The sequence below is a fragment of the Tachypleus tridentatus genome, chromosome 11, assembly GCF_004210375.1.
Source record: "Tachypleus tridentatus isolate NWPU-2018 chromosome 11, ASM421037v1, whole genome shotgun sequence".
Lineage (NCBI taxonomy): Eukaryota > Metazoa > Arthropoda > Merostomata > Xiphosura > Limulidae > Tachypleus > Tachypleus tridentatus.
In genome coordinates, this window is record NC_134835.1 from 88,057,871 (window position 1) to 88,083,321 (window position 25,451).

The 25,451-nt window shown below is 31.8% G+C and overlaps 1 protein-coding gene across 6 annotated transcripts in view; it reads right to left on the bottom strand.

Moving 5' to 3' along the window:
* LOC143232703 (NGFI-A-binding protein homolog) overlaps positions 1–25,451 on the bottom strand; it is a 248,833-nt gene that overhangs the window by 210,923 nt on the left and 12,459 nt on the right. For all 6 annotated transcript variants that reach the window (XM_076468450.1, XM_076468449.1, XM_076468448.1 and 3 more), the window contains exon 2: positions 10,528–10,891. In XM_076468450.1, the coding sequence (XP_076324565.1) occupies positions 10,528–10,558 (31 nt within the window). In that variant the 5' untranslated portion in view covers positions 10,559–10,891. The remainder of the gene's footprint in view (positions 1–10,527; positions 10,892–25,451) is intronic.

The following is a 25,451-nucleotide window of genomic DNA, read 5'->3' on the forward strand; positions in this document are numbered from 1 at the left end:
AATCCTACTCTTCTGTTCAATTCGATAAGATGCAGTATATATCATTAAAAGGTTTTTCTATATATTTACAGATATGTTTATAGTGATATGTATACTTAGAAGGTTTTTACATGAGATCATTTAATGCTAGAATTATTAATCATTTTTATTGTCTTACAAACATTAAAGAAATATTGAAAACAATGGAAACATAATAAAAACACGCTGTTCAGTAATATACAAAAACAAATATTGTTGGTTTATCAACTTTTATGGAAGTTTAAAAACACTAAAATAGTCTTAATGATACAAGTACAACAACAAAAATTAAATTTTACAAAGACAAATAATGACCGATTTAAACATAACCCATCAAGAAATTCACTTGAAATAAAAATGTATCTCAGATTTTTATGGCCGCCATTTTGTTTAATCACGATCACTATTAAGTACTACCGTATTTTATAATAAAATAATGCAGCATATATACGATGGTGTGATGTTCCTAGATGAAGTAAGTTTGTATGATAACAAACATACAATAGTGTATGTCTTTATATTATTGCTAAAAGCATAAATTTAATCATTTAGGTACATACCAAAGTATTAAAGGATCTGTGATATAATTTATAACTTTGTTAATGTTTTATCATTATTATTTTGTTGTTAACTGTACTATCCGCTGCAGTGTACGTATGTGTTCTTATAGCAAAGCCACATAGGGCTATTTGTTGAGTCCATCGAGGAGAATCGAACTCCTGTCCGCTACAGTAAAATATAGTGAATATGAAAATCAGTGCGAATGCGCAAGCGTGTGTCCAACCGTCGCAATATAATTGATTTAAAAACCTCAAACTTGTACACTTTTTAACTCGTTCATAAACTCTTTTTAACTGGTTTTTTTTTACATCTCTAGATAACTGTTTTGAATGTAAACTGCGTACAACATCCGTATAGAATGTTTATCCACAAAAAACGTACACGTACCTAGAAAATTGACAAAGACATATACACCTGGCAACTTACGGATGTGATTATATCTCATATGGATTAGCTCAAAGCTTTCAACATCAGCGCATAATCCGTAGTTAATATTCGTCTCGTTCAAATGTTTCATATCATCTTCAAACATGCAACGCTAAATCCTCACGTTCCAAGAAAAAAAAAAAAAGGCAGAATAAACTGAAACATATCATGAGATACATAACCACGTTAATGCTTATACACGTACAATTTCACATAAAATTTTCATTTGAAAGCGTAAAAGAAAATGAACGTTTCAATTTTGTGCAAAGGTGCACAAGGCCTATCTGTGCTAGCCGTCCCTAATTTAGTATTGTAATACTAGGGGGAAGTACTACTTCCCTTGGGCTACTCTTTTACCAACGAATAGTGGAATTGACCGTCACATTATATCGTCCCCACGGCTGTAAAGGCGAGCATGTTTGATGTGACAGGTATTCGAACCCGCGACCCTCAGATTACGAGTAGAGCGCCCTAACCACCTGGTCATGTCAGGTCTAGGATATAAAGGAATAAGTAACGTTCTTTAGTAATAGATTATTACCAATACGTTTTCCTTTTCGTTCTCTCTTTAAAAAATTATTTATTTATATATTATGATAAAATCCTTTACACTTCATATACGATTAATGGTTTTTCATGCTTCGTTGTACTGAACAAGAAATAGTGGTGTGGTAAATAAATGATCAGTTTTACCAAACAAAAGTATTCTAAATAGATAATTGGATCACATTCAATACATTTACACAGACCTCTCCAAACAATCTCAGCTCTAGCAGGAGAAAATGAATATCCGGATATCTAATTGCAAGTACCTTTTTCGAACAAGTTTTCTTCTTCTCAGATCAGAAGAATCTTTCGTGAGTGGTTTTCATATAAACATTAAATGGAGGAAAGTCTACGATATCTGTACACTTTTACAGAATAAACATTGAAATTAAATCTATGTAAATCAGTATTTTGTTTATGAAATCACAACACCCTGTTAAGTGTAGTGTTAATGGTACTCAAGTAAACACCCTTCAAAACACAATTAAGACTTCTACATCATTTCCGTTTCCGATGAGAACTGAAGGATCTTTATTGGAGTTGAGAAGCACGACTGCCACAATCTGCAGCGCTTTTGTTAGCGAAAGAAATATAGTAAAATGAATATAACTGTAGTATTTATATTGTACTGAAACATTTTTATCATTAAAACATACCTTTAAAAACTACAAAACAGCTTCTTTAATATAATGGAAGAATAACAAAACTATGTGCCCCCCGCTAGTACAGCGGTATGTCTCCCGATTTGCAACGCTAAAATCAGGGGTTCGAAAAAAAAACAAAAGTATGTACTCTTACCTTATCGGTATACGTACTACTATAGCTGATTACTTTTGTTTGTTTTTGAGCACAAAGCTGCACGGTAGGCTCTGTGCTCTGTCCGCACCAGATATCAAAATTGTATTTGATTGTTATTTGTATGTATCATAGTGTGTAGCTATAATACATGTCTAGTAAAGATTTCATAGAAAATACAGGAATAAATCACTGAGTATATACTTGTTGTGTATAAGAATAAATTAAACGTTTAATAAACAATTTAAAGTGAGGAAACTGTTTGCTCTTCAGTCATTCGTTGGTTTAAGCGTAAAATTACCCGAAAGTCTACCTGTCCTCCATCTTCCACAAAAAATAGAACCCCTGGTTTTAGCGCTGTAACTGTATAAACTTAACTCAGACCTACTGTGGAAATTTCTACTGATGGAGCAATACAAATAAAGCTTTAACAAATGTATTGCATTACTCAATATCCTATCTGCGAAGTTATTGAATTTCGGGTAAATCTACTAGCGGCTATCGGTTCCTAATTTGACGTGACAGACCAAATGGAAGGCAGCAAGCCAACACCATTTTCCGCCAACTCGTGGACTACACTAATCCAATAGTGGGATTTAATCGCCAAACCTGTAATGCACCCACTGCCCCAAAGTGAGGAATGCATTTTTGTTTTCAGTAATCATTGGTCACCAACTATGGAACCAAATAGATCCAGAATCTATAATTATTTAGCATTAGCTTTAAACGAGAGAGATGTCCCTCCATAAGATTATAAAACACTTTAAAGCCTATGGACTATAAAGTAATAATTCAGATAAAATCTACGAATATGAGATTTTTGATAAACGAGTATTATTTTGGTTCATTTCGAAAATAAATTCACTCTTTAACTTTGGTCTTATATAGAATTTCTATCCTGTTGTTAAATTGATCATGCTTTACGCTGCTTATAAGGAAAGCCTGGGAGTATATTTCCAGATAAATTGAAAATTCTAGAACTGTGGGTTTGTTATAATTCATTGGCGGATAGTTCTAGTAAGTGTCCGTGTAATCTAAAAGAAACATTTTATTTTAGCCAATCATGTATCGTCATAATGATTTGCACAAACAGATAAAATCCTATTGTAGAAACAGTACTTTGAGCTTCTTTAAGCCTTGAAGAGCGACTAAGTTTGTTTTTTTCTTTTCAAGTACAAGCTTTTAACTATAGCTACGCTGTATCTTGACCGAATTTGATATCTAATTACAGTCGTTAACTCAGAAGGTCAAACTCTTTCGATTGATGTATTTAGATCATGCTCAAGAAGGTCTCAAGTTAATTAATTATCAATCTGGGGATAGACTGGTAGAGATTCTGATAGTAATAAAATAGAATAGGGTACACGCGTGCTCCACGAATGGTAGTGCTGGCGCACAAAAATACACCTAATAAAAAACAGGATAAAACAGTCTCATAGATAAATTTGCCCTAATCCTTAATAAAAAATTTCAAGTTCCTGTGCCGCAGTCATTAATGATTCCTTTTCTCTTTTCTTTTCGGTAATTTGTAATTGTAATGCCATCTAGCGACAAATGAAAAACAATTGGCTTCCTCAAATCATCCAATACCTAAACATAATAAAAAACAAAAACGAACTTTCGGTTTATTTTAACGATAAACGAGTCATCAGTTCAAGGTTCCAAACTCATCCAATAATAAGTAAGGCAAGGTATTAAATACATTTAATTTCATGTACACTCACAAAAATATACAAAATTCATGAAATTTTGCAATATTCACAGGTAGATGTAACATGCTAAGGCCATCATTTCAGAAGTTGTCGCATTATAGAATTTAAAGTTAATAAAACAAAATGTACTAATTGTGTGATTTTGATATTCTTCAATTTGTAACCTACATTTGTTGTTTGTTTGTTTGTTTTTTTACCAAAGCCTTATGAGCTATCTAGTGTGTCCACCTAGGGTAATCGAATCCCTGATTTTAGCGTTGTAAATCCTAAGGCTCACTGCGGACCCGCCGAAGGCCGAATTTGAGAATGAAATTAAAGAAGAGGACTATTAAATACGTTAAATCTGTTATATCCAATGCCGACAAGGCCTGTCGCACAATACCAAGCTTCAAGCCCACTGGGAAACAAACACAATAATGGTTTAGATACTATTTTCATATTATGAAATTGCATGAGCCGTCATTGTGAAAAATAGGTCAAATTGGTGAAGGTTTACCTTTATCTTGTTTTTTAATACGAGTCATTTTCAAACCAGAATTAGGGTGAGAATTAATAAACCAATACTACTTATTTATATTAACACCAATTATGTAGTATTACTTAAATTAACTTTGCATATCATTGTTATTCCCGGAACGAATCAAGCAATCACAGCACCAACAGAACTCTATATTCATGATTTAAAAAAAAAATTACGAATGAAAGTAAAGAAAATGTACAAAAATATGTCAACCACAGCATATCTGGTATATCTGATGTCAACAATACCTCTTGTCCCATACCACGATTCATCAGGCCAGCTAGGATTACAACAGATAAATTAGTGACTGATATTAGCCACAAGCACAAATATATAACCCAATCTAGAAGAGTTTATACAACACGGAGAAATCTGTGCTACACAAAGTAACCTGTGGATGCAAAAACCCAAGGTCATAATTTAGAGAAAAGTTTATTGGTTCTTTTCATTACTTTAGATACAATGTTATAGAAGAGTACTACATCGCGTACGATAACCCTAACGTTCGTGACCAACGACGGTTTTCAATCTTTAGCGCTCCCGTCACTTCAGGTAGTGCGGGAAAGGTTGCACAATTGCGGAAGTGGGAACACAATGTATTAAATCTCATAGTGGTTCATCAGAATGAAAAAGACAAAAAAATCAGTTGGTCAGCAAACAAAACCGTTAGAAAACCACTTATGTGGACCAAAAACTAAAAATTGACTACTGTTGATACCACAGACGAAATGAAACCCAAGTACATAGTTGTTTTTAAAGCAAATTAGGTATGACTAACATAACTTCTCTAATTCCATCAACAAATCAATTTAGACTTATCAGAATCGCCAATTAAGCAAACAAGAGGTTTCCTATTATATTGCCTATTGGAAGTTTCAATTTTGCAAGACATTTTGTAAAGGTCTATTGACCCCCCCTCCCCATATTTTTTTTTTTTTGTCACAGAATAATGGCAGCCCCTGTACTGCTCTTTTTCTAACATGAATATTTAAAGCTCAATTCTGTTATGCACCAGATACCATAGGTAATGTCAAGGGATTTACATGGTATCATTACTTCAAGTTTTACAGATGGTTATGATTATTCTAGGTTGTTTAATTTGAAAAGGTTTAACTTCTTTATGTTTATGGTAATTACAATATATAGAATGTTTCAAACAAGACAATTTCTTTTTTTAATCACTTTTTTTTTACAAGCAACTCCTTAATAAAAAGAGCAATAGTATGGTTATTGTTAATCATTAGTAAAATATTACAGGGCAGTTCTTTACTTTATTGGACATTAGTTCTGTTCTTCTAATATGTCTTAACCTGTCCTCTAGGCAGGTTATTTCCTTCACACACAGTTTCAATGTTAAATTTCCTATTAGAATTCTTCAATAGCCATTTCTCATAATATATTTGGCATATCTTTGTTCCCTGTTCCTATTATTTTCACATCCAACACTCAATACCAAATAACACTACTAGGCTTAATCTCTGCAAGTCCCTACCAATCCATATGTTATTATGTTATATTCAATTACGCATGTATTATAAAGTTGTTTCTTTTTTTAAGAGAAATATGGCCAATGTAAGCCCATTTACACTTGAAGAGCATATTGTGACAAATACGTGGGTACATGAGCACAAGAATACTGGTGACAGCACACAGATACACTGGATACACAAGATATATGGATGGGTGATGGGTAGGGACTTATGGGGCACCCTGTACAATACTAGTACACTTTTGCTTATGGGCCTATCTACTAAAAAACAAGTTACAGTATTTGTTAATGATCTTTATGGAACAAAAGGAGAAAAGCACAGCATACTACAAATTTAATACACATACCCTGCTTGACAACAGTATATCATAAAATAATTTAAATATTTCTTATTGAAAATAATCCTTCCAGTCTCTTAGATTTTGCTCTTCATAACCATACAATTAGCCATCAGTTTTAAAATGCTTCTAATAGCATGACTACATCATGAGATATACCAATTAAGTACACAATTCTGACTGACAAGTATTTTAGTCATAGATCAAGTTTAAATAGACCTTTTCAGCTTAATATTATAATTTTAGCTCATAAATAAGAATTTTAAGTTCAGTATCAGCTGATATAAATGCTTAAAGCATGTATTTTGTTTCATGTAAGCTAAGTATCAACTACTATTAAAGTCGTTTATAAATATTCAATTCATTGAGACCTACCTGATTAACAAATTATAAATATGTATTAAATATTTTAGTTTCAATGTACTTACAGTCATTTTAAACAAAGAAACCCAACCTACCTTCTCTAATATACAAATGCAACAGCATATGGAAGTAACTGAAGTTGAAGCACACACACTACTTAATTAAAGTGATATTACAACAGGTTTTGGGTTTTTTTTCTAAGTAATCGCTTCTAGCCCTATTTTTCAAGAAATTATACTGGTAAGTTATAGGTAGGTTACCCACCTTCCATTGTTTTTAAAGCACCCACATCATATCTGCCCAAATATATGTTTAAAATAAAAACTTAAAAAGTGCTAAAGAGCATTTTAAAATACCAGCAATGATTCTATTAATTTCTAGTAAATCCCTTGCACTTAAAAAAAATTCAATATTCAGAATTGATTGAAATAATTTTCTACAATAAGAATTATACACTAGCCTCTCCATGTTTAAAATGAAATCTTAAAAAGTTACATTTTCTTTCAATTTTAGTACAAACTACATGTGACACTCAGCACAAAGTCTCACAAATACGTCAAAATTTTGGTTCTCTCAATAATCAGTATTACCAATCAAATACTAATATCTTTACAGTATCTTGTCCCTTACCTTTCACTTATAAAACTTATTTCCTAAGCATGTAACCACTGGAAGGTCCAAGTTAACTTTCAAGTCAAAGGATCACTACCTGATTAAGCTCAGTATCAATAGTGTACTAATGTTTAAAACCATTCATAGCATGGCTAAAATATGGTGAGAACTTGTATATTTGAGACCTCACGGGAGTTTCTTTGTATCAAAATGTTAATTTAGTATACATGAGCTACAAAGACCTCTTGTCGTACATAACTACAAACTTTTAATTTTTAAACATTTTTTAAAAAATTAAGTATCAAAAAAGCATCACATTTTACATGTGCAGGCTCAGTTAGAGTCACTAGAATTTAGCCATTTAAGTCTTATAATAAATCTCTTTTTGACCTGGCAATGTGAAAATATAAATCACTTTAGTATGCCTTTTTTTTTTTTTAATGAATAATACATGTTTACAAATAATGAGCAAACACACCAATCTAATTTCACAACAAAAGATAAAATCATAAAATATTCTATCCATGATTACACCTAGCTGTCAGTGCCACATTTCATTTTTACAGGTATGTAATGATTTAAATAGATACATCCATTCAATTTCTGAATAATGTTTCAAGAATTATTATCAAACAAATCTTAAAAACCAAGCCAGGTTCCAAAATCTTAGAACAACACCATAGAAACATTTCCTTATGTTTCAAAGTTCATGATAGATGGATGTTTGTTTTTGTTAGCTTCCACATCTTTACTTTGTTAAAGAAATAAGCACAATACATTTGGTTTTTTGGTGTACTATATTCATATGGGTTTTTGTGTCATAGAACATCAAAAGTATATTTATATGCAGATTTTAATTTTCAAGTTTTATTACATATAATAATCCAAATTCTGTATATGCAACCAGGAATATTGAGAGCCACCACAGGCCCCAGGGCAAATATCCTTGCAGACTCCTTCCTCCCTCTCTCTTTAACATTTTTAATTACTTATTAAAAGATCCCAAAGTAGGACAACAAACTCATAAACAGTCATAGCAACAGCCATTCTTTAGCTCACAGTATAAGCATAAAAACATTATAAACGTAACAAAAAATAGCTATTAAATCCATAAATAACAAATGTATATCATTTGTACTCAAATTATTATTTCTGTCAATGGTTTATAAACAAATAAAAGCTAAAACTATTTTTTTTATGATTAAATGGAGATACAGCTTAAAGGTGATTTGTGGGCTTTTTGGTATAACCAGGTTTCAGTTGCTCCCTCTCCTTGTCAGTGGGCCTGTATTCAACAGTAGTAACCATACTTCAAGGTTGAAGATGCACAACCCCCTAATTGTTGCATTGTTTTACAACTGATGACATCAAGTTTCTTCACAGCTGTTCCAATTATAAAATTGGAAACAAAAATGTGATAAATTTGAATCCTGACCACCTAAATATATTGAGCCATTATAAGTTCAGCTTAATCCTGTTAATTAGAACAAAATAATATTACAATAGGTATTTTAAAAGTACCATTTTAGAAAGTGGTAACAGAAAAAAATGTATAAGCTTTGAAGAAGAAAAATCAGTCACATAGCATGTGACTAAGCAAGCACAAATAAATTCAGATGCATTAACAAAAAACATCTAAAAACCCTGTAGCTAAACCCAAGTGCATAGTTCTAATCAAAGATACTACTGTTAAATTGTAGGATTATTAAAATTTTGTATAACAGACAGGAAAGACTCAGCTATAGAGCACTATAACCTAGGTGATTTTTTGTTTTTGTTTGTTTTTTTTAGGCATGATATAAATATACCTAACAACAGTTCAGTAAACTCCTAGTGATACAAGGCCTAGAAAGTTTGAACTCCAATTACAAGCTTAAAAAGATTTAGTTTTCTTAATCACTTTGATAAACTACCAATAGTGAAGGGTCAAATTTATCAGCAGAACAATAGTTTTAAAATGAAAACATTAAATTTATATATGTATATTAATACTTATTTCAGGAACTTGGCATCAAATACTTTTTTTTTTTACAAAATTTCAAAGACAAAGTACATACTTTTTAAACACAATATTTTCGTCTTAATCTTGACTTATACGGTTCTTTCTATGAAATTAAATTGGCTAATTATTTATTTTTGTTATTAATTTGAACACATTAGTTAATAATTTATTGTAATCAAATTAACTGACCAACATATGTCTCAGTGTGGTAGAATAAGTGTTCTAAAAGAAACTGCTCCATAATATTAAAAATTAAGTGGTGACGGTTACTGGTTGACCTAAGATTGTTTTGTCTTGTACAAAGCTGAGTGGCAAGGTGCAAATTAGCTGTTTAGGGCTACGTTTTACTTAGTATTATTGACATTACTGACAACATTAGTACTTACACTAACAGTAGTAGTAATATAGTAGCAAGTTACTTTTACTTATAGCATCTAACACACTAATGGTATTAAGCTAAATTAAAATTTAGAATTTAGGTTTCACACTAGTAGTAGTAGTATTTTATTGTTACTATTAATATTATTTATATAGTGATACATGAAGTCAGCACTACAAATGATACTTTAGAACGTACAATCCACAAAATAATTTTTAAGTTAAAGCACTAAATATGCGTATCGAAATAAAATATTTTAGTTAAATTTTAAAAAGTATAATAGGTCTACCCATATTTAAACTTGTAAATACAAAATACTAAGCACTATAATTCATGTTTAAACTAAGCCTAACGGGAGTTCACATACAGTCAGTCTATCGGTACGACATCTGGCGAAAGTAAACCTGAGTGAACCAAATTTATCGTGTTAAGGCAATTAAATGATTGATCTGTTTACGTTTTTAAAATAAATTAAACGAAAACGTAAAAAGATAATTTATCCTCTGAAACACTTCATTTTAACTTCATAAAAATGCATATATAAAATCACGTATATATTTGTTTTCGTAGTCTCAGAACTCATAAATCAATACAAATTTCACACTTAAAGTTAGGTAGTTTGTCACAGAGAACTATACCAAGAGGTTTTTTGTTTTTTTTACCTTCACAAAATTTCAAAAACAATTTTCGGAGAGGCACTAAAGAATAGAAGTATAATATACGGCCTACCTTTTCACGTACAGATACTGCAACAAAGCCAACTTACCAGAAACAAGTCTCTGCGACGACGCTCTCATGGATCGTGGGTTGCCGCTACTACTGCTATGATTTCTTGTATACACACTGAGCTCTTCGATTGAACCCGTCCCCAGACTTTAGCAACGAAGAGGGTGGTAATGGTAATTGTTGAACTGCAATCCGTATAAGAGCTAGAGATGTACGTCATTGAAAACTTTCTATCCCTGATTGGCTGCCCTACCCCACGTGCTGGGTGTTCCTTGTGGGTAGAGCAACTAATGATGACGTAGTTTACCCAGAAAGGCGGGTGTAAGAAATCGACAGTGTACGGTAGGGATTCCAAGTAAAACTGGCGAGAGCAGAGGGCAGCTTCGTGAAAGATATTTTAAGGCCTGAAATTTTTTAACATTTATTTAAATAGTTATATTTAAAAATACGTAAAATCGGTACTTAATCAAGTATTTTATTCAAGAAATATCTTTCGCATGACAGTTTTTGCATGAACTGATATAAAACAAAGTGAAATAGAAATGTGTAATAAAATACATCTTGTAATAAACCCTAATACTAAATTTGTATAACTGTTTATAATAATAAAACATGTTTTCAGTTACTTTTTGTGGCTATTGTTCCTTCATTATTTGTTATGGAAAAAAATTCTTCACATTAACAGTTGAATTATCTTTTCATTTTTCAGCGAAAATTCAAGCAATACTTATTATTTTTGTATGCAGATTTAACATATATTTGACATTGGCATCAAGATGGTGATTAATATAAACGCTTCGTAACTCATGGCGCTTACAAAAATATAAATGTTTATCGGTTACTAGGCTCAATCTTCTTTGGCATGCGTACATAGAACATAATACGTTGCCCTGACAATTAAGTAAATAATATAGTACATTTTTGGTTAGTATGAATAAAGTTATCATTTGGGTTATGACTGAAAACACATAGATCGTATACAGGCATGAAATATTGAAATGTGATTATTGTTTTTGGTTTTTGTTAACGAATTAAGTGTTATCTTCCGAATTGTTTGGTGATTTGCCCCTAAATATTGAACTTTTAACAGTCCACAACGATTTTCATTCTTATGCATGATGTTAGAAGCTATGAATAATTTCTATTTTGGAGTACATATTGCGCGGAAATCTGTGTACTGGTAGAAATTTTTAAATATAACATTTTTTTTCGTGTTTTTGTTTATCTTAGTTCTTTACTAAAAATCAATTAGGTTGGCTGATTCTACTGTATGTGACAAGGTACTTTTATGATTTTTATGTCGTTTTTAATACATAATAACAAAACATAAGTGTATTTGTTAGGTCACGGAAAATTCCAATTAAACCTAAATTTAAGTGTTAGATAATATAAAAGAACTTTGTCAACTGTATACTCGACTAAAAATAATAAAAAATAAGTATTTAAGGTTCGTAAAACAAGTATCTAACATTGTTCATTACAGAATTTCAATCGCTAGACCAACAAACTACCATGATATTTTATTTAACTTAGATTGTGTAACACCAATAACCCAAATAAAATTAACATCATATTGGTTTTGCATACAATTTACATGTATAATATTGAAATTATTACTCAACATTGTAAAACATAGATATTTCAAATGTGTCTCTTAAATTTTTATTTTCCTTTCGATCTACCTGATAAATTTGACAAATAAAACTTTCGTTATGACCATAAAATAAAATATGATTCTCATTGTTGAATGTTCGGAAAATACGTACCGAATGACATAAGAACAAAACTGCTTCTAAACATTTCGCTCTCTGCGAATACGTTATGTAACATGGGATTCTGTTATAAATTAACTTGGGTAATTCTATAGACCCAACGCATTTAGAAAATATTAGAAAATATCTTTGTAACGGCTTTTGTTGTTGAACGGGTTCACTTGAATTGTCCCGTATAAAAATAACAATATTGCTGGACCTAACTTCTAAGATAACGCTAAAAAGTTGCTTGTTAATTTTCTCATGCGTATCCTAAAATTAAGAAATTTCCGGTCATTGAGCCTATAACTAAAACCCCCTTCTAGCCAAATAATCTAGCCTTGAATAATCCTATTACACAAATAGAACGATTGCACATTAAACACAAACGTACATAAGTAATATTTGATAACAAACATTAATATTTATAAATATAGAGCTTGCAATCAATAAATTATTTCTTAAACGTATGGAACAAAATAGTGCAATCACAATTTTGATCAACAAATCTTTTTTATTCATTTATTGTACATAAATTATCCATACATCAAATCCTTTTTTCAATTATTTTCTTTTCTTTGGCTTATGATACAAAGATGGGATGGCCTCTTGTCCTTTATCACCAATAATCAGTGAGCGGAGGGAGTTTCTTCTGGAAAATAGTAATGGAAACATGATGGTGGTTTCATCCTTCGTGATTTATCAGAATTGATTTCGAAGTGAATCTCGGAGTCATCATTAGGTTGATTTAGCTTTGACAAAATATATTTTGAGTCAACTAGTTGATTCTTTTCTTACCAATGTAGTCCAAAAGTAGTCGTTGTGGGTACCCTTTTACTTGGACTGTCTTTACATTTGTATTATATAAGCCATATCATTGATTCTTTTGACTACAACACAGGATCCTATCTAACATCTGATTGACTTTGTAGATAACACTCTCTTGTAATGCATATGTTGTAGCTATACCATGTCACCACGATACAAATATATTGTTATCAATATTTACATCACGGGAAATTTTCATTTTATTACTAAATATTTAATTTTTTCCTCGTGAATGTCACATATGATATCAGTAGTATTCTTTAGTATCACTGCATACTCTGCTCAGTGATTATATTCAAGGTATAAATGCAGAAGATCCAATGGCATTTTCTTCAGTTTCCTTTAAAATACCAGAGGTACTGGTATGTCACTCCTAACCTCGTTTAACACTTTTTGGTAACTCATTAGAAAGACATTGATACCATAGTATCTTGTTTTCATCTCCTTAAATGGATAATTCATTTAAAAGTGTATTTCTACCATTATATTGGAAAAAGAATGAAATTCTTTGGTCTTGGTCTTCTTGATTCCAAGGATTTAATGTATCTTTGTGTTGATCCAACTGAAGGTGCATAGTCACCTCAAATCTCTAAGCAAATTAATTAGCAAGTTTTTACTTCCCGCTTAAAAAAAAATAACATATACTTGGTGAAATTGTTAATTACTACCAAGATGCATTTATTCTCACTGTTACTAAATTCATATACTTTATAACATAAATATAATTTAAAAAACAACAATAGACATATTAAACATTCAAACTAACATCATTAATGAAAGTGACATTAATAGTAAAAGTAAAGTGTCAGGAACTTTCAAAAAAGATCAAGAAAAAAACAAACAATGTAAGAGTGGAATTTAAAAGTCATGCTTATTTAGATTTACCTATGAAATATATCAACCATCAATCAACGTATTCATTAATGAGAAGCTTGGCAACTTGTTGGTTGAGAATAGTTTTTTTAAATTCCACTCTTACATTGTCTCTTTTTCTCTTGATCTTTTTTGAAACTTCATGATACTTTACTTTTACTATTAATGTTACCTTCATTAATGATGTTAGTTTGAATGTTGAATATGTCTATTGTTGTTTTTTAAATTATATTTATGTTATAAAGTATATGAATTTAGGACTAACCTAAATCTGTAAAGTTGGTCAAACCTCAAAAGGTATTCTTGGGGTTATGGTCTTGGAATACTTTTTTATTGCTGTGTGGATTCTTTTGGATTATTCATTTAAATGAAGAAATAATGAAAAAGGGTTTTTCATTCTTTACAACAGGCAAAATTTTAAGTAACTAATTATGAACTTCATATATGTTAATATGAATTAACAATAAATATATTACAAATATGTTAATTTTTATATGTGTACTTTTCATATCTCTAGTACTTTGTTGCAATAGAACTCAAAATTTAATGCACTGAACTGCTAAATGGCTGATAGTAATGCACAAACCGCCTAAATAATGCACTGATTATCCATTAACTGACTGATAAACTTGGTAACACTTGAACACTTCAGTGTTTTAAATACTGGTTATTATATTTTCAGTGCATAATATTTTTAAAAATAAATAATTTTAAATATGGTAATTATGTATTATTTTAGTAAGCATACTTGCTATGCGTTTTATATCCACCCTATTTTTTTAATATGAAAATTTTCAAAATTCTGTACATACATGTAGGTAGTGTTAACTTGGAACATTAGTCGAAGAAGTACCTAATTTCCGTTTGCCCTAGTTACCTATTGAACAAGATCATTAAACCAGAATATCATTAGAACTTTCTCTTGATAAGGATTCCTATATAGTAGAACACGATATGTAGACGTAGACAATGATCTTTACCATTGGCAGGTCAGGTGATATATACCTTAAGGGAATAACCAACAGAAACATGGATATCACACACTACCCAAAAAATGTCATTTTGTTTCACGTAAATAATGCTATGTTTTCTTAATCTTCAACATACACATACATCTATTTATTTTCTGACAGGTCTCTTCATCTTAATCTTGATTGTTTTAATGTGATTTGAATAAAGATTGTTTCATTGTGACGTACATTGTTTCATGTCTCTTTCTAGGCTTCGAACTTGGTCAAGGCTAGAAAAATCACATTTACACCGTAATACCTTTTCTGCTGAAATCTCCTGTTATTCTGCGGATCCTACCCGATTACTCTTAGAAGAAATCAATACACTTAAGAACACCACATTATTATATATTTTATTAAATGCCAAAAGCGCATTACATTCCGAGGTTTTGAATAAAAGTATTTTTCTTTTTCATTATATTAAAATGAAAGCTTTATGTTTATTTAATTTCAGCAACGGAATTTGATTTTATACGTTTTGAAAACAAAAATCACATAAAATACTCGTATTTTAATATTTGTTGTTAACTTGAAGCCTCTGATGATATTTTTCGATACAATTTTTAAGATAATAAAAATATTTTACGATCATTCTTTGTAAGATTGTTTATGATTTTTTTAAAAGGCAGAAGAAAAGCTTTTACCTGCTCCTCTTATGTTTTGTTAGATTTTCAACATCGTAAGTCAAAGAAAAAGAATACATATAATTTTAATGATAAAGGTATATTTCTGGACTACTAAATTTCATTATTAAGTGAAAATTTTACTCAAGTATGATAATGCACCTTGATAACAATATAAATAAATAATCAATATAATGAATTTAGATGTAATTTTTCATAATACACTATGATTGTTTAAAATATTAATTTCGTTTACGGTTATCCAAGCTGCGATTTGCTTGCTCCACATGGAAGAACTGGTGATATAGCCTTAACATAATTGACTGTTTAATGAATTTACGTTCGAATTCTAAAGAATGTAAATTCATTAAACAGTCTATTTAAAGCTTTTAATAATTTATCCCCATGTTAAAATTATAATTGGTTTCAATATTTCCCGTCAAAATATTAGAACTTACAGCATCTTAAATTTCAAGTTTTTGATTAATTTATTAAAGTACGTAGAATGAAGTGCCTGTCAGTTCAGATCAATTAATGTAATTGTTTTACAAGCAGATTTGGTAATCCTAAGATCTTTTAATATAATTAAAAACAACAATTGAAAAATGCAGTTTTATACCTTTCTTAGCAGTTCAACTTTTGGTTTAGTTGTTGCTAATCGCAAAGCTGTGCTCGGTTTGATTATATGTAATTAAGCACAAAGCTATACAATGGGCTATTTGTGCTCTGCCCACCACGAGTAGCAAAACCAGGTTTTTAGCGCTGTGAGTCCGTAGGCATTCCGCTGTGCCTCTGTGGTGCAGTTGTACTTGTCTCGCCACGGGTATGGAAACCCAGTTTTTAGTTTTGTAAGCCTGCAGACTTACCGCTGAACTACTTGGGGACTTAATAGTTCGGTATTTAGTTATTTACACCGAATAAAATAATTTCATACTTAGTAAAACAATTTTGTTCTTTATTTGATTTGTAAGTGTATGGTTTTAAATCTTTTTATTCATCTTGCGCGTCTAACGTTACTTTGGAAACTTATCCACATTTGCAAGTTTTGAATAATTTATCTATATATCAGGGATATTTTATGTATTTTATCTTTATTAGATAAAAACACTTGAGGCTCTTTCGTGACACAGAGGTGTGTCTGCGGCCTTGCAACGCAAGAAACCGGGTTTCGATACCCGTGGTGGGCAGAGCATAGATAGCTGATTGTGTAGCTTTTGTTTAATTACAAAGAAAAACAAAATATCTGGGATAATTATGAGTTGTTACGTATTGTTGTATTTATGATATTTCGCCGGTGGGGCAGTCGTAAGTCTACAGACTTATAACGTAAAAATTCGAGTTTCGATTCCCAGCGGTGGACACAGTAGATAGGTAGATAGCCTGAGGTTTCTTTGCTCTAAACCATCCAACCAAACAATTATTTATGAATTAATATGTATTATTGCATTTATGATTTAACTTGTATTAACTTTGTGTTAATGTATTTATTAGTTAACTTGTGTTGTCTTTGTGTTATTGTACTTATGATTACCCTCACCACCGGAAAGGGAAAATGAGAGTATTGCAATCGGGTTCGTGTGTTTGTCGGTGTTTCTGCGCGTGTATCTCAAAAACAAATAGACCGACGTATATGAACGTTTTACACAAGATAGAAAGTTAGTATGGGACAGTCCTCGCTAGATTTGGTCCGGATTTATTTTCTGTATCACTTCGAATCATTGTTATATAATGGGTAAATAAGGCATTTTCTCAGTTTGGGGTTAATACCATATAAAGTGTGATCGGATTTGTACCGAATTTCTTAGGCACATTAAGATTGAAACTCCTCATCACACTACATAAAAAATTATCTGGATCGTTAATTATTTTGGATTTGAGAAGGAGTTTTGTACTTGGTCGTGACGCACTGGATCAAGTCCAATAAAGGCGATGGGTTGGTCTTGTGAGACCACTGGGCGCTGTGAGGACTTTTGAAAGTGAGAGCATGTGGATTCTTTTGTTTACACTCAAGGCTAGTTATACTAATCGACTACACATGACAATCTTTAAAGTTTCAGGGCAACAAGGTGTCAATTAATACAATGTCAATAGAGGTTTATCTAGGTTACGGGAACTTATGTTAAAGTGGTATAAAGCTCAAAAGTGTGTAGACTAACGTGTTTAAAGGAATATATCTAGCTTTTTTATTTTTAAAGTTGTTTAGTATTAACTTCAGGTCGAAGCAAGCTACTTACATACATCAGAACTTGTGAATGAAATGCATTGCTTCATCAGTTAGATAACCCTACTGCCAGCGATATTTTCGGCTGTATATCTAACAATTTCTCACGAGGTTCGATCACCTTAAGATATTTACTAATCGTAAAATGGAAAATAACATTTATAATAAAAATATATAATAGTAGCAATGATTATATGTAAACTTCTATGTACCAATGACTTATAGACATCTTTTACGCCAAAGTAAGGTAAAAATACAATAAAGTTATACGTGCATTTCTGTTTTTTTTATGAAAAATCTGTCACATGCCTAGCTTACTTCAAAATATAACTTTCTTTTATGATCATGGAGTTTATATTTGTGTTGTGGGTATTTAAACACTTAAATCATGGAGTTTTACCGAATTGTATCTTCATTTAATTGTGCAAAAAGGAGTTATAGAGATTTTATTTCCAAATGAAACCGTATCTGTATTTTGAAGCGAAAATGCCTTAGCTAATATTCAGTGTATACGTTTATATTAGAAAAGTTAAAAGCAATTTAGAACTGGCGCAAAAACATGTAACGGAAATGTCACTAATACACTGTTGAAAGTACAATATACAAGATGTGCGTGTCAGATGTTAGACATGATTTTTACTCTCTGCGAAGGAATCGTAAAATAAGACAAAATAAAGAATGACTAAAATATTTAACTGTTTAAGTGTCTCCGTTTTAATGACTAATAGAAACGGACAGAAAACGCGTTATCTAAGTAAAACTAATTATGGTAACTAAAACAATAGGCCCAGCATGGCCAGGTGGTTAAGGCACGCTGCTCGTAATCTGAGGGTCGCGGGTTCGAATCCCCTTCGCACCAAACATGCTCGCTGTAGGGGAGTTATAATGGTATGGTCAATCCCATTATTCATTGGTAAAGGCGTAGCCCAAGAGTTGGCGGTGAGTGATGATGACTAGCGGCATTCACTCTAGTCTTAGACTGCTAAGTTAGGGATAGCTAAGCGCAGATAGCTCTCGTGCACCTTTACGTTAATTTCAAAAACAAACAAAAAAGATAACTAAAACGTTATCTAAATTAACTAATGGTAACTAACATTAGAATGTTATTTTAACAAGGGTAAACTAATCACTAGCTTTTAATTATTATTTAGATCTAGAATATTAGAAAATTCTAACCACATATTACAATCGTTCAATAAAGCAATTGAAGGCGCTCAGATAAACATACGCACACGTTACGCGAAGGCCGAATAGTGTCTACAAATATTCTCAAGTGAATAAGGTCTACCTTTCGAAAGCGATACGGTTATGTGGTTTATATACTTTTGTACTATTACTTATTGAGCCTAAGTGTTTTTCTGACATCATGAAAATTCTCAAGTGGTTAGTTTTCAAATCTATGGTTGAAATTCATCTGAGACACTACTTGTATCATTATGATTTTTTTCCATGTTTCAGAATAACTTCCCCTTAAGTCCAATGTTCAAAGTCTGAAATACCATGTAATTCTGAGGGGTCCTGGAAGAGATGATTTATCAAACACCACAACATTGGGACTGACTACGCTTGATCATAGGTTCCATTATAGTAGTTGCTCAGTTGTTTAACTAATTAAATACATAATAGATAGTATTTAGATTTTCACTAACAGAATAATAAAGAAAATGAAGTAAAATGTTACTATTTAAACAAAAATATGAGGATTTGATTCTTTCGTAAACTATTTATGTTTCAGAAAATGAACTATCAAGCTTTTTCAGAACACGTTTCATATTAGTTTATTAATTTGAAAATATGCAAATCAAATCTCATATACTGTGAACAGTTGTTAATAAATTTCAAATTTTGCCATACCTTTTGAAATGTTTATGTTTATTTTATTTGTTTCAGAAAACACGTTATCTAAGCAAAACTAATTACGGTAACTAAAACGTTATATAAATAAAACCAATGGTAACTAAAAATGGCGGCCAGGCACTGGCCAGGTGGGTTAAGACGCTAGACTCGTACTCTGAGGGTCGCGGTTTCGAATCCTGGTCGCACCAAACACGCTCTCCCTTTCAGCCATGGGGCCGTTATATTATTACAGTCAATCCTACTATTCGCTGGTAAAAGAGTAGCCCAAGAGTTGGTGATGGGTGGTGATGACTAGCTGCCTTCCCTCTAGTCTTACACTGTTAAATTAGGGCTGGCTAGCGCAGATAGCCCTCGTATAGCTTTGCGCGAAATTAGAAAATAGAAATGAAAATGGCTCTGAACGTAATATTTAACGTGAACCCATTAAAGGGTTTTTGTTCAACTTAATATCTTATAATAAATAACAATTAAATAATAAATAACACAAATACAGTAAATAGATTAAAATATGAATTAATTTAAGCTTATAAAATATACTTTTTCTTCTTCCTATTTCATTATTTCTTATTCTAGTTTTTCTTACCAATCAGTTTTATAGATCTCCTCAAGTACACTTTTTCGTAATATTATACAAAAACAATTTATTTTCATAATTCCTAATAATTTAATTAAAATACATCTTACTGTATTGTCTTTCAAATTTCATATAATTCTTAGTAATACTTGCAACCGTTATGTAATTCAAACTAACATTACACAACAATTAGTACGTCAGTCATCATATCTCAACCAAAAGAGGCGCCAAATATTTAGTAACGTTTTTCTAAAAATAGCATTTTATACTGCATGTTCAAAAATGGAAGACATATAAATAAGTTTATTTTTGCTATTTATAAATATTGTTATGTATACAATCTGTACGATAATTCATATTTTGTGGTTTTATTATATATATATGCAGTGAAAAGACTGGACAGTTACTGCTAACTGTAGAAGATTATAGTTTGACATTATTGTGGCTAATTAAAAGAAAATGGCAACTGAAGATTTGAATCTCTCTATTTTCACACAGATCGAATTTATTCTTACCCATCGATATAAATTTAGAGCAGATATAATTTGTTTAATGTTACACCTTGAAATAGTTTTAAATCCATAGTACTAGAACAAATATTTCTGCTGTGAATCATTTCATTTTGTATTAATAAACAATTTTTGAGAAATTTGAACAACGGTTTTCGGTACCTATTGCTCATACTTGTGTGTTCTACTTTGAGGTATTTGAAAGGTATCTCAATCAGATTAAGTTACAACCAGGACTGTTTTTCTTATTACCATTTATGTATTGATAGATAGTGGCTAACAAAGAAATACATATTCATTTTTGTTTAACAATCAGAAGAAAATAGTTACCGAGTCATTCATTTGTTAGTCCTTTTCACTAATGAACTTATAATAATTACAAAAATACGTGATAGATAAACTTTCTAAACGCGATATTTTTTTAACTTTATATTCTGTTATATTGAAACGTTTAAGATTTCGTATTGTATAATATCTTACTTGGACAGGATAGTTATTTTAGCATTAATAGATTTATTATTTTACAAGCTGCCTATCCACGAAACTATCTACTCTGCTTTCACGTGGTGCGTATAAACAGTTAGAAGAAATATGGTCAGTGAGCAATTGAGGTAGTTTGTGAAACGTTTTACCAACTGTACACATTTTCAGATGTGGCATAATTGAGACATCTGAAGATAAAATCCACTATTTGTGTCCATTAGTCAATGTGTCTGTCCACCAACCTGTCTCTTTGTGCGGATTGGTTGTTTTTTTGTGTAGTCACAGCGTATAGTGTGGTTGCTGGAATTAAATTTACGTTAGGACTAGCTTAATATGTCCATGCACTCTTCACTACTATGGTTATTCAAGTAAACGAAGAATAATTAAACATTTATTTCATTAATTAAAATATTTTCAACGTTGGATCAAATCGACAAATATGAAAAACTTCATAATGTATAGGTTGAAACTGATAACAGGCTGCATATGACTAACCCAGACGGCTAGACAAGCGATGGAAGAACCAGTGGAGGTCAGACAGAAACTTTAGTGGGTTACATCATGCACGTGCATGCAGCTGTTACGAAACACTAAGTTCACGATAGCTGTCTGTGTACGAAAAAATCTACTTATACATAATTATGTATTTGGATGTATGTGTGTATCGTCTACTAACATAAGCACCTACTGCTATTATCAACGAACTCTCAAAAGTACTATTGCAAGTGTTTTACGAAGCTATACTGACAAGTAGAGGATTTGAAAAATGAAGCATTAGTGATTCATGAAAGATGTTATCAGAAGATATTTTCATTACAGCTACGTACGTCTCACCAAATGTGAACTGTCATCGTAAAAAAATTCTAGAGATAAATTATTATTCCGTGATAATAAAAAAATTACAGCACAAGGTAATATACTCGTTGAATGTTACGTAAAAGTAAAACCCTTAACAAATATACATTTCACTATGATCTAAAGACACAATAGTTTTCTTTAACCTGTCCATAAAAAGTAGTAGCCGTAACAGATCCAGCCAGGATGTTATCTGCTACAAAATATGGGGTAGAATAGCTTTTGTGTCACTTGTTACTAAAGGATCTTTCTCGACAACTCAAACTATGACATTACCAGAATTTAGCTGGCCAGTTCAACAGTAACCAATAGAATATGATGTAAAGATACCAGGGAGTCACACGAGGAAGAACTGTTATAAATGTGGTAAACCTGGCCATTACAGACGAGACTATGAAGAATCGATAGCTATTACGATATCAAAAAGCGAAAATCCCTAAAACGACGCTTCAAGCTCGACCATATTAATGGAACAACCAAGGACTCAACTACCATTGGAAAATAGAAATTAGATAGATTTACAGAGTAATGTCAGCTGGTAATATACTCTATCTGCCTCAAGTGAAATAATAGGTTACTTGTTTAAAGAAATTAACCTAAGAATTCAAAGGTTTATTGATGGAAAGTCTTGCAGTATGTTGATCAGCAATAGCTCCACAGTTACTATAGTTTGAACCGATTTAGTAACGAAAAATGAGGAATATCCCTCCAGCAATGAAAAAAAGGGTATGATGTGAATAGAAAGAGGCCATAAGGTGCGAAAAAGAGAAAACTTAAGTTACCATTGTTGTATGAAATTTCTCTCTTTCTCTTGAAGAAAATTTATACCAAGAAAAGGTTCATATTCTGAATTGACTTCGTATGGAGACGTAGATGCAAGCCAAGGCTAGTTTTAAATAGCTCCACAGTTTACGACTAAAAAAATCCCTTTGCACTACTTTGCCTTTACTACCTTCAGAGATTGAATTTCTGGTGGTAACCAGGAAAGCAGTCATTGTACCACCAAAATCAGAAGTACTAATACAAGGACTTATTAAAGATAAACTTACGTTTGCTAACTGAGCTGTAATAGAAGCAAACACTCCAGTCTGTGTGTCCTTCTGGACTAATGGTTGGTAAAACTTTTTTAGACCTGAAGAATAAATATATCGCCATTAAGGCCACGAATACAACAAATCATAAAATTCGAGTAAAATATAGATGGAGCATATATTTGGGCTGCTGATTATGAACAAGCATTCAACAAACAGAAGAAGGCATTGACCGATACTCTAATGTTGACAAACTTATTTTATATACAGATGCCAGTGAATTTCCAACGGGAGCAGTCTTGTCGTCAGTATAACATTGAAAAGAACATGTGATTATGTACCATAACAAAGAATTGTAAGCTACAGAAATAAAGTATTGTACCTTGAAAGGAGCTACTAAATGTTGTTCAAGCACTGAGTCACTTCCATCATTATCTATACTAACAAAAGCTATTGACGGATAAGACAGCATTGAAGTAGCTGCTGAATTTTTGTATTTCAGGAGGCCAAATAGCAAGGTGGCTCTACAACTTTAAGGAATATAATTTTAACATCGTACATCGTTGTGGTAGGAACCATGGGAGTGCTTTATTCTGAAAACTATATGTAAATTAATAGTGTAAATAACACGAGAAGAGGGGAGCGCAGTACAGAAAAGATGACCAACGTAAAGTGCAGTAAAGTGTAGTAAAAAATATGGCATCCACAGGTGCCGTTGAAGATATTTGTGGTCCAACATAAAAAACAGGACTGCTCAGTCAAAAGATATAAAATTGAAACCAATTATTTAGTGAATCAAGAATATTGCAAAAAAACCTCATTGGAATATTCTCGTGCTAAATATTCACATTCACTTAATACAGCCTAAAAACAATGATGTATTAGACACAGTAGAATTCCTTATGCTTATAGAAGGAATTATTATGTTAGGAAAGGATAAGTGCTGGCGAACAAAAACAACGACTATAGCTGAAACATTTCTGAAACCCTTCATTGTCTCCACAACCTGCTAACGGCTGGACATTTAAATGTTAAGAAGACACTGCAGTGAGTAAAAGAGTGCTTCTATAGGGTAGGTGCCAAGGGTCTATGTAAAACTGATGTGAAACATATCAACTCAGTTGTAAGTAGAAAGGTCCATAAAAGAAACAATGTGGACAGCTACAGTATAAAGTACACTGTATTAGAGCTCCTTTGGAGAGACTTGTTGTTGATTTTCTTAGTCCTTTTTCACGAAGTAACAGTGAAGATAAATACATCATGGTTGTGATTCACTATTTTACCAAATGGCAAAAAACATATTTTGTTTCTAACAAAGAAACAAAAACTCTTGTGAAGAAACTCGTCTATAAATTTGTTTCAAGATTTGGGGTGTTCATGAAAGTCCACTTTTACCAGGTTTAGAACTTTGAACCAGAGTTGTTTGCATAAATACGTCAGATCATTGGGAGTAAAAAGGCCAGGACAATAGTCCTTCCTCCATCTAATGACTGTATGATGGATAGATATAACCAGACACTGTTAAAACAAAAAATCCACGAGCATCGAAAAACGTGAAATCGTAATCTCTCACTGTTACTGATGGGTCGTTACACAGCAGTATATAAACCACTGGGAAAATATCATCATTACTGATGTTCCAGAGAAAAATGAAAGTGATTTTGAACCTTTTGGAGAACAGTCACTCGAGATAGTCTTACACAAAACAGACGATAGATTAAGGAACACCATCCATGATGTTCACGACTTTATCGGAGAATGACTTAAATCAGTAAATAATAGAATATAAAGTCGTTTTGATGTTAATGCTGATGAAACTGGATTTCATCGAAGTGATATGACAATGTTCTATACAATCTCTGTCTGAAGTAAAATGACAAAAGAATCAAAGACACGGTTTAGAAAACACAAACGGATAGACAATCCAAGCCTAAAGTTATTCAACGTGATCATTTTTGGAAGTATGTCGGTGAGATATTAAACAACTAGATAACTTCAGAGAACAGCGTGTAAGCGAAAAAAATTAACATACTGAGGAATCTGGATTCTTGTCTAGACAACTAAGTATTTTCTGAGGCCAAATGAGGAACTCGTCTATTGGTAGTACAACCAGTGACAACAAGGAACAAGACACTATCTCATCTGTATACAATAGGCCTTGGAGAAGAAAACTGTTCAAAATACTTGATGAATGGGCAACTTAGTGGAATATTTTATTGTATATATTAGAATTGTTCAAAAGACTTTACAAGACAAGAAAAAGTAGAGTTGTAAACTATATCTTTAATGTTGCAATTTGTTTAGATAGAGGGGGCTGCGGTTTTAAATTATAACGTATTGTTTGTTTGT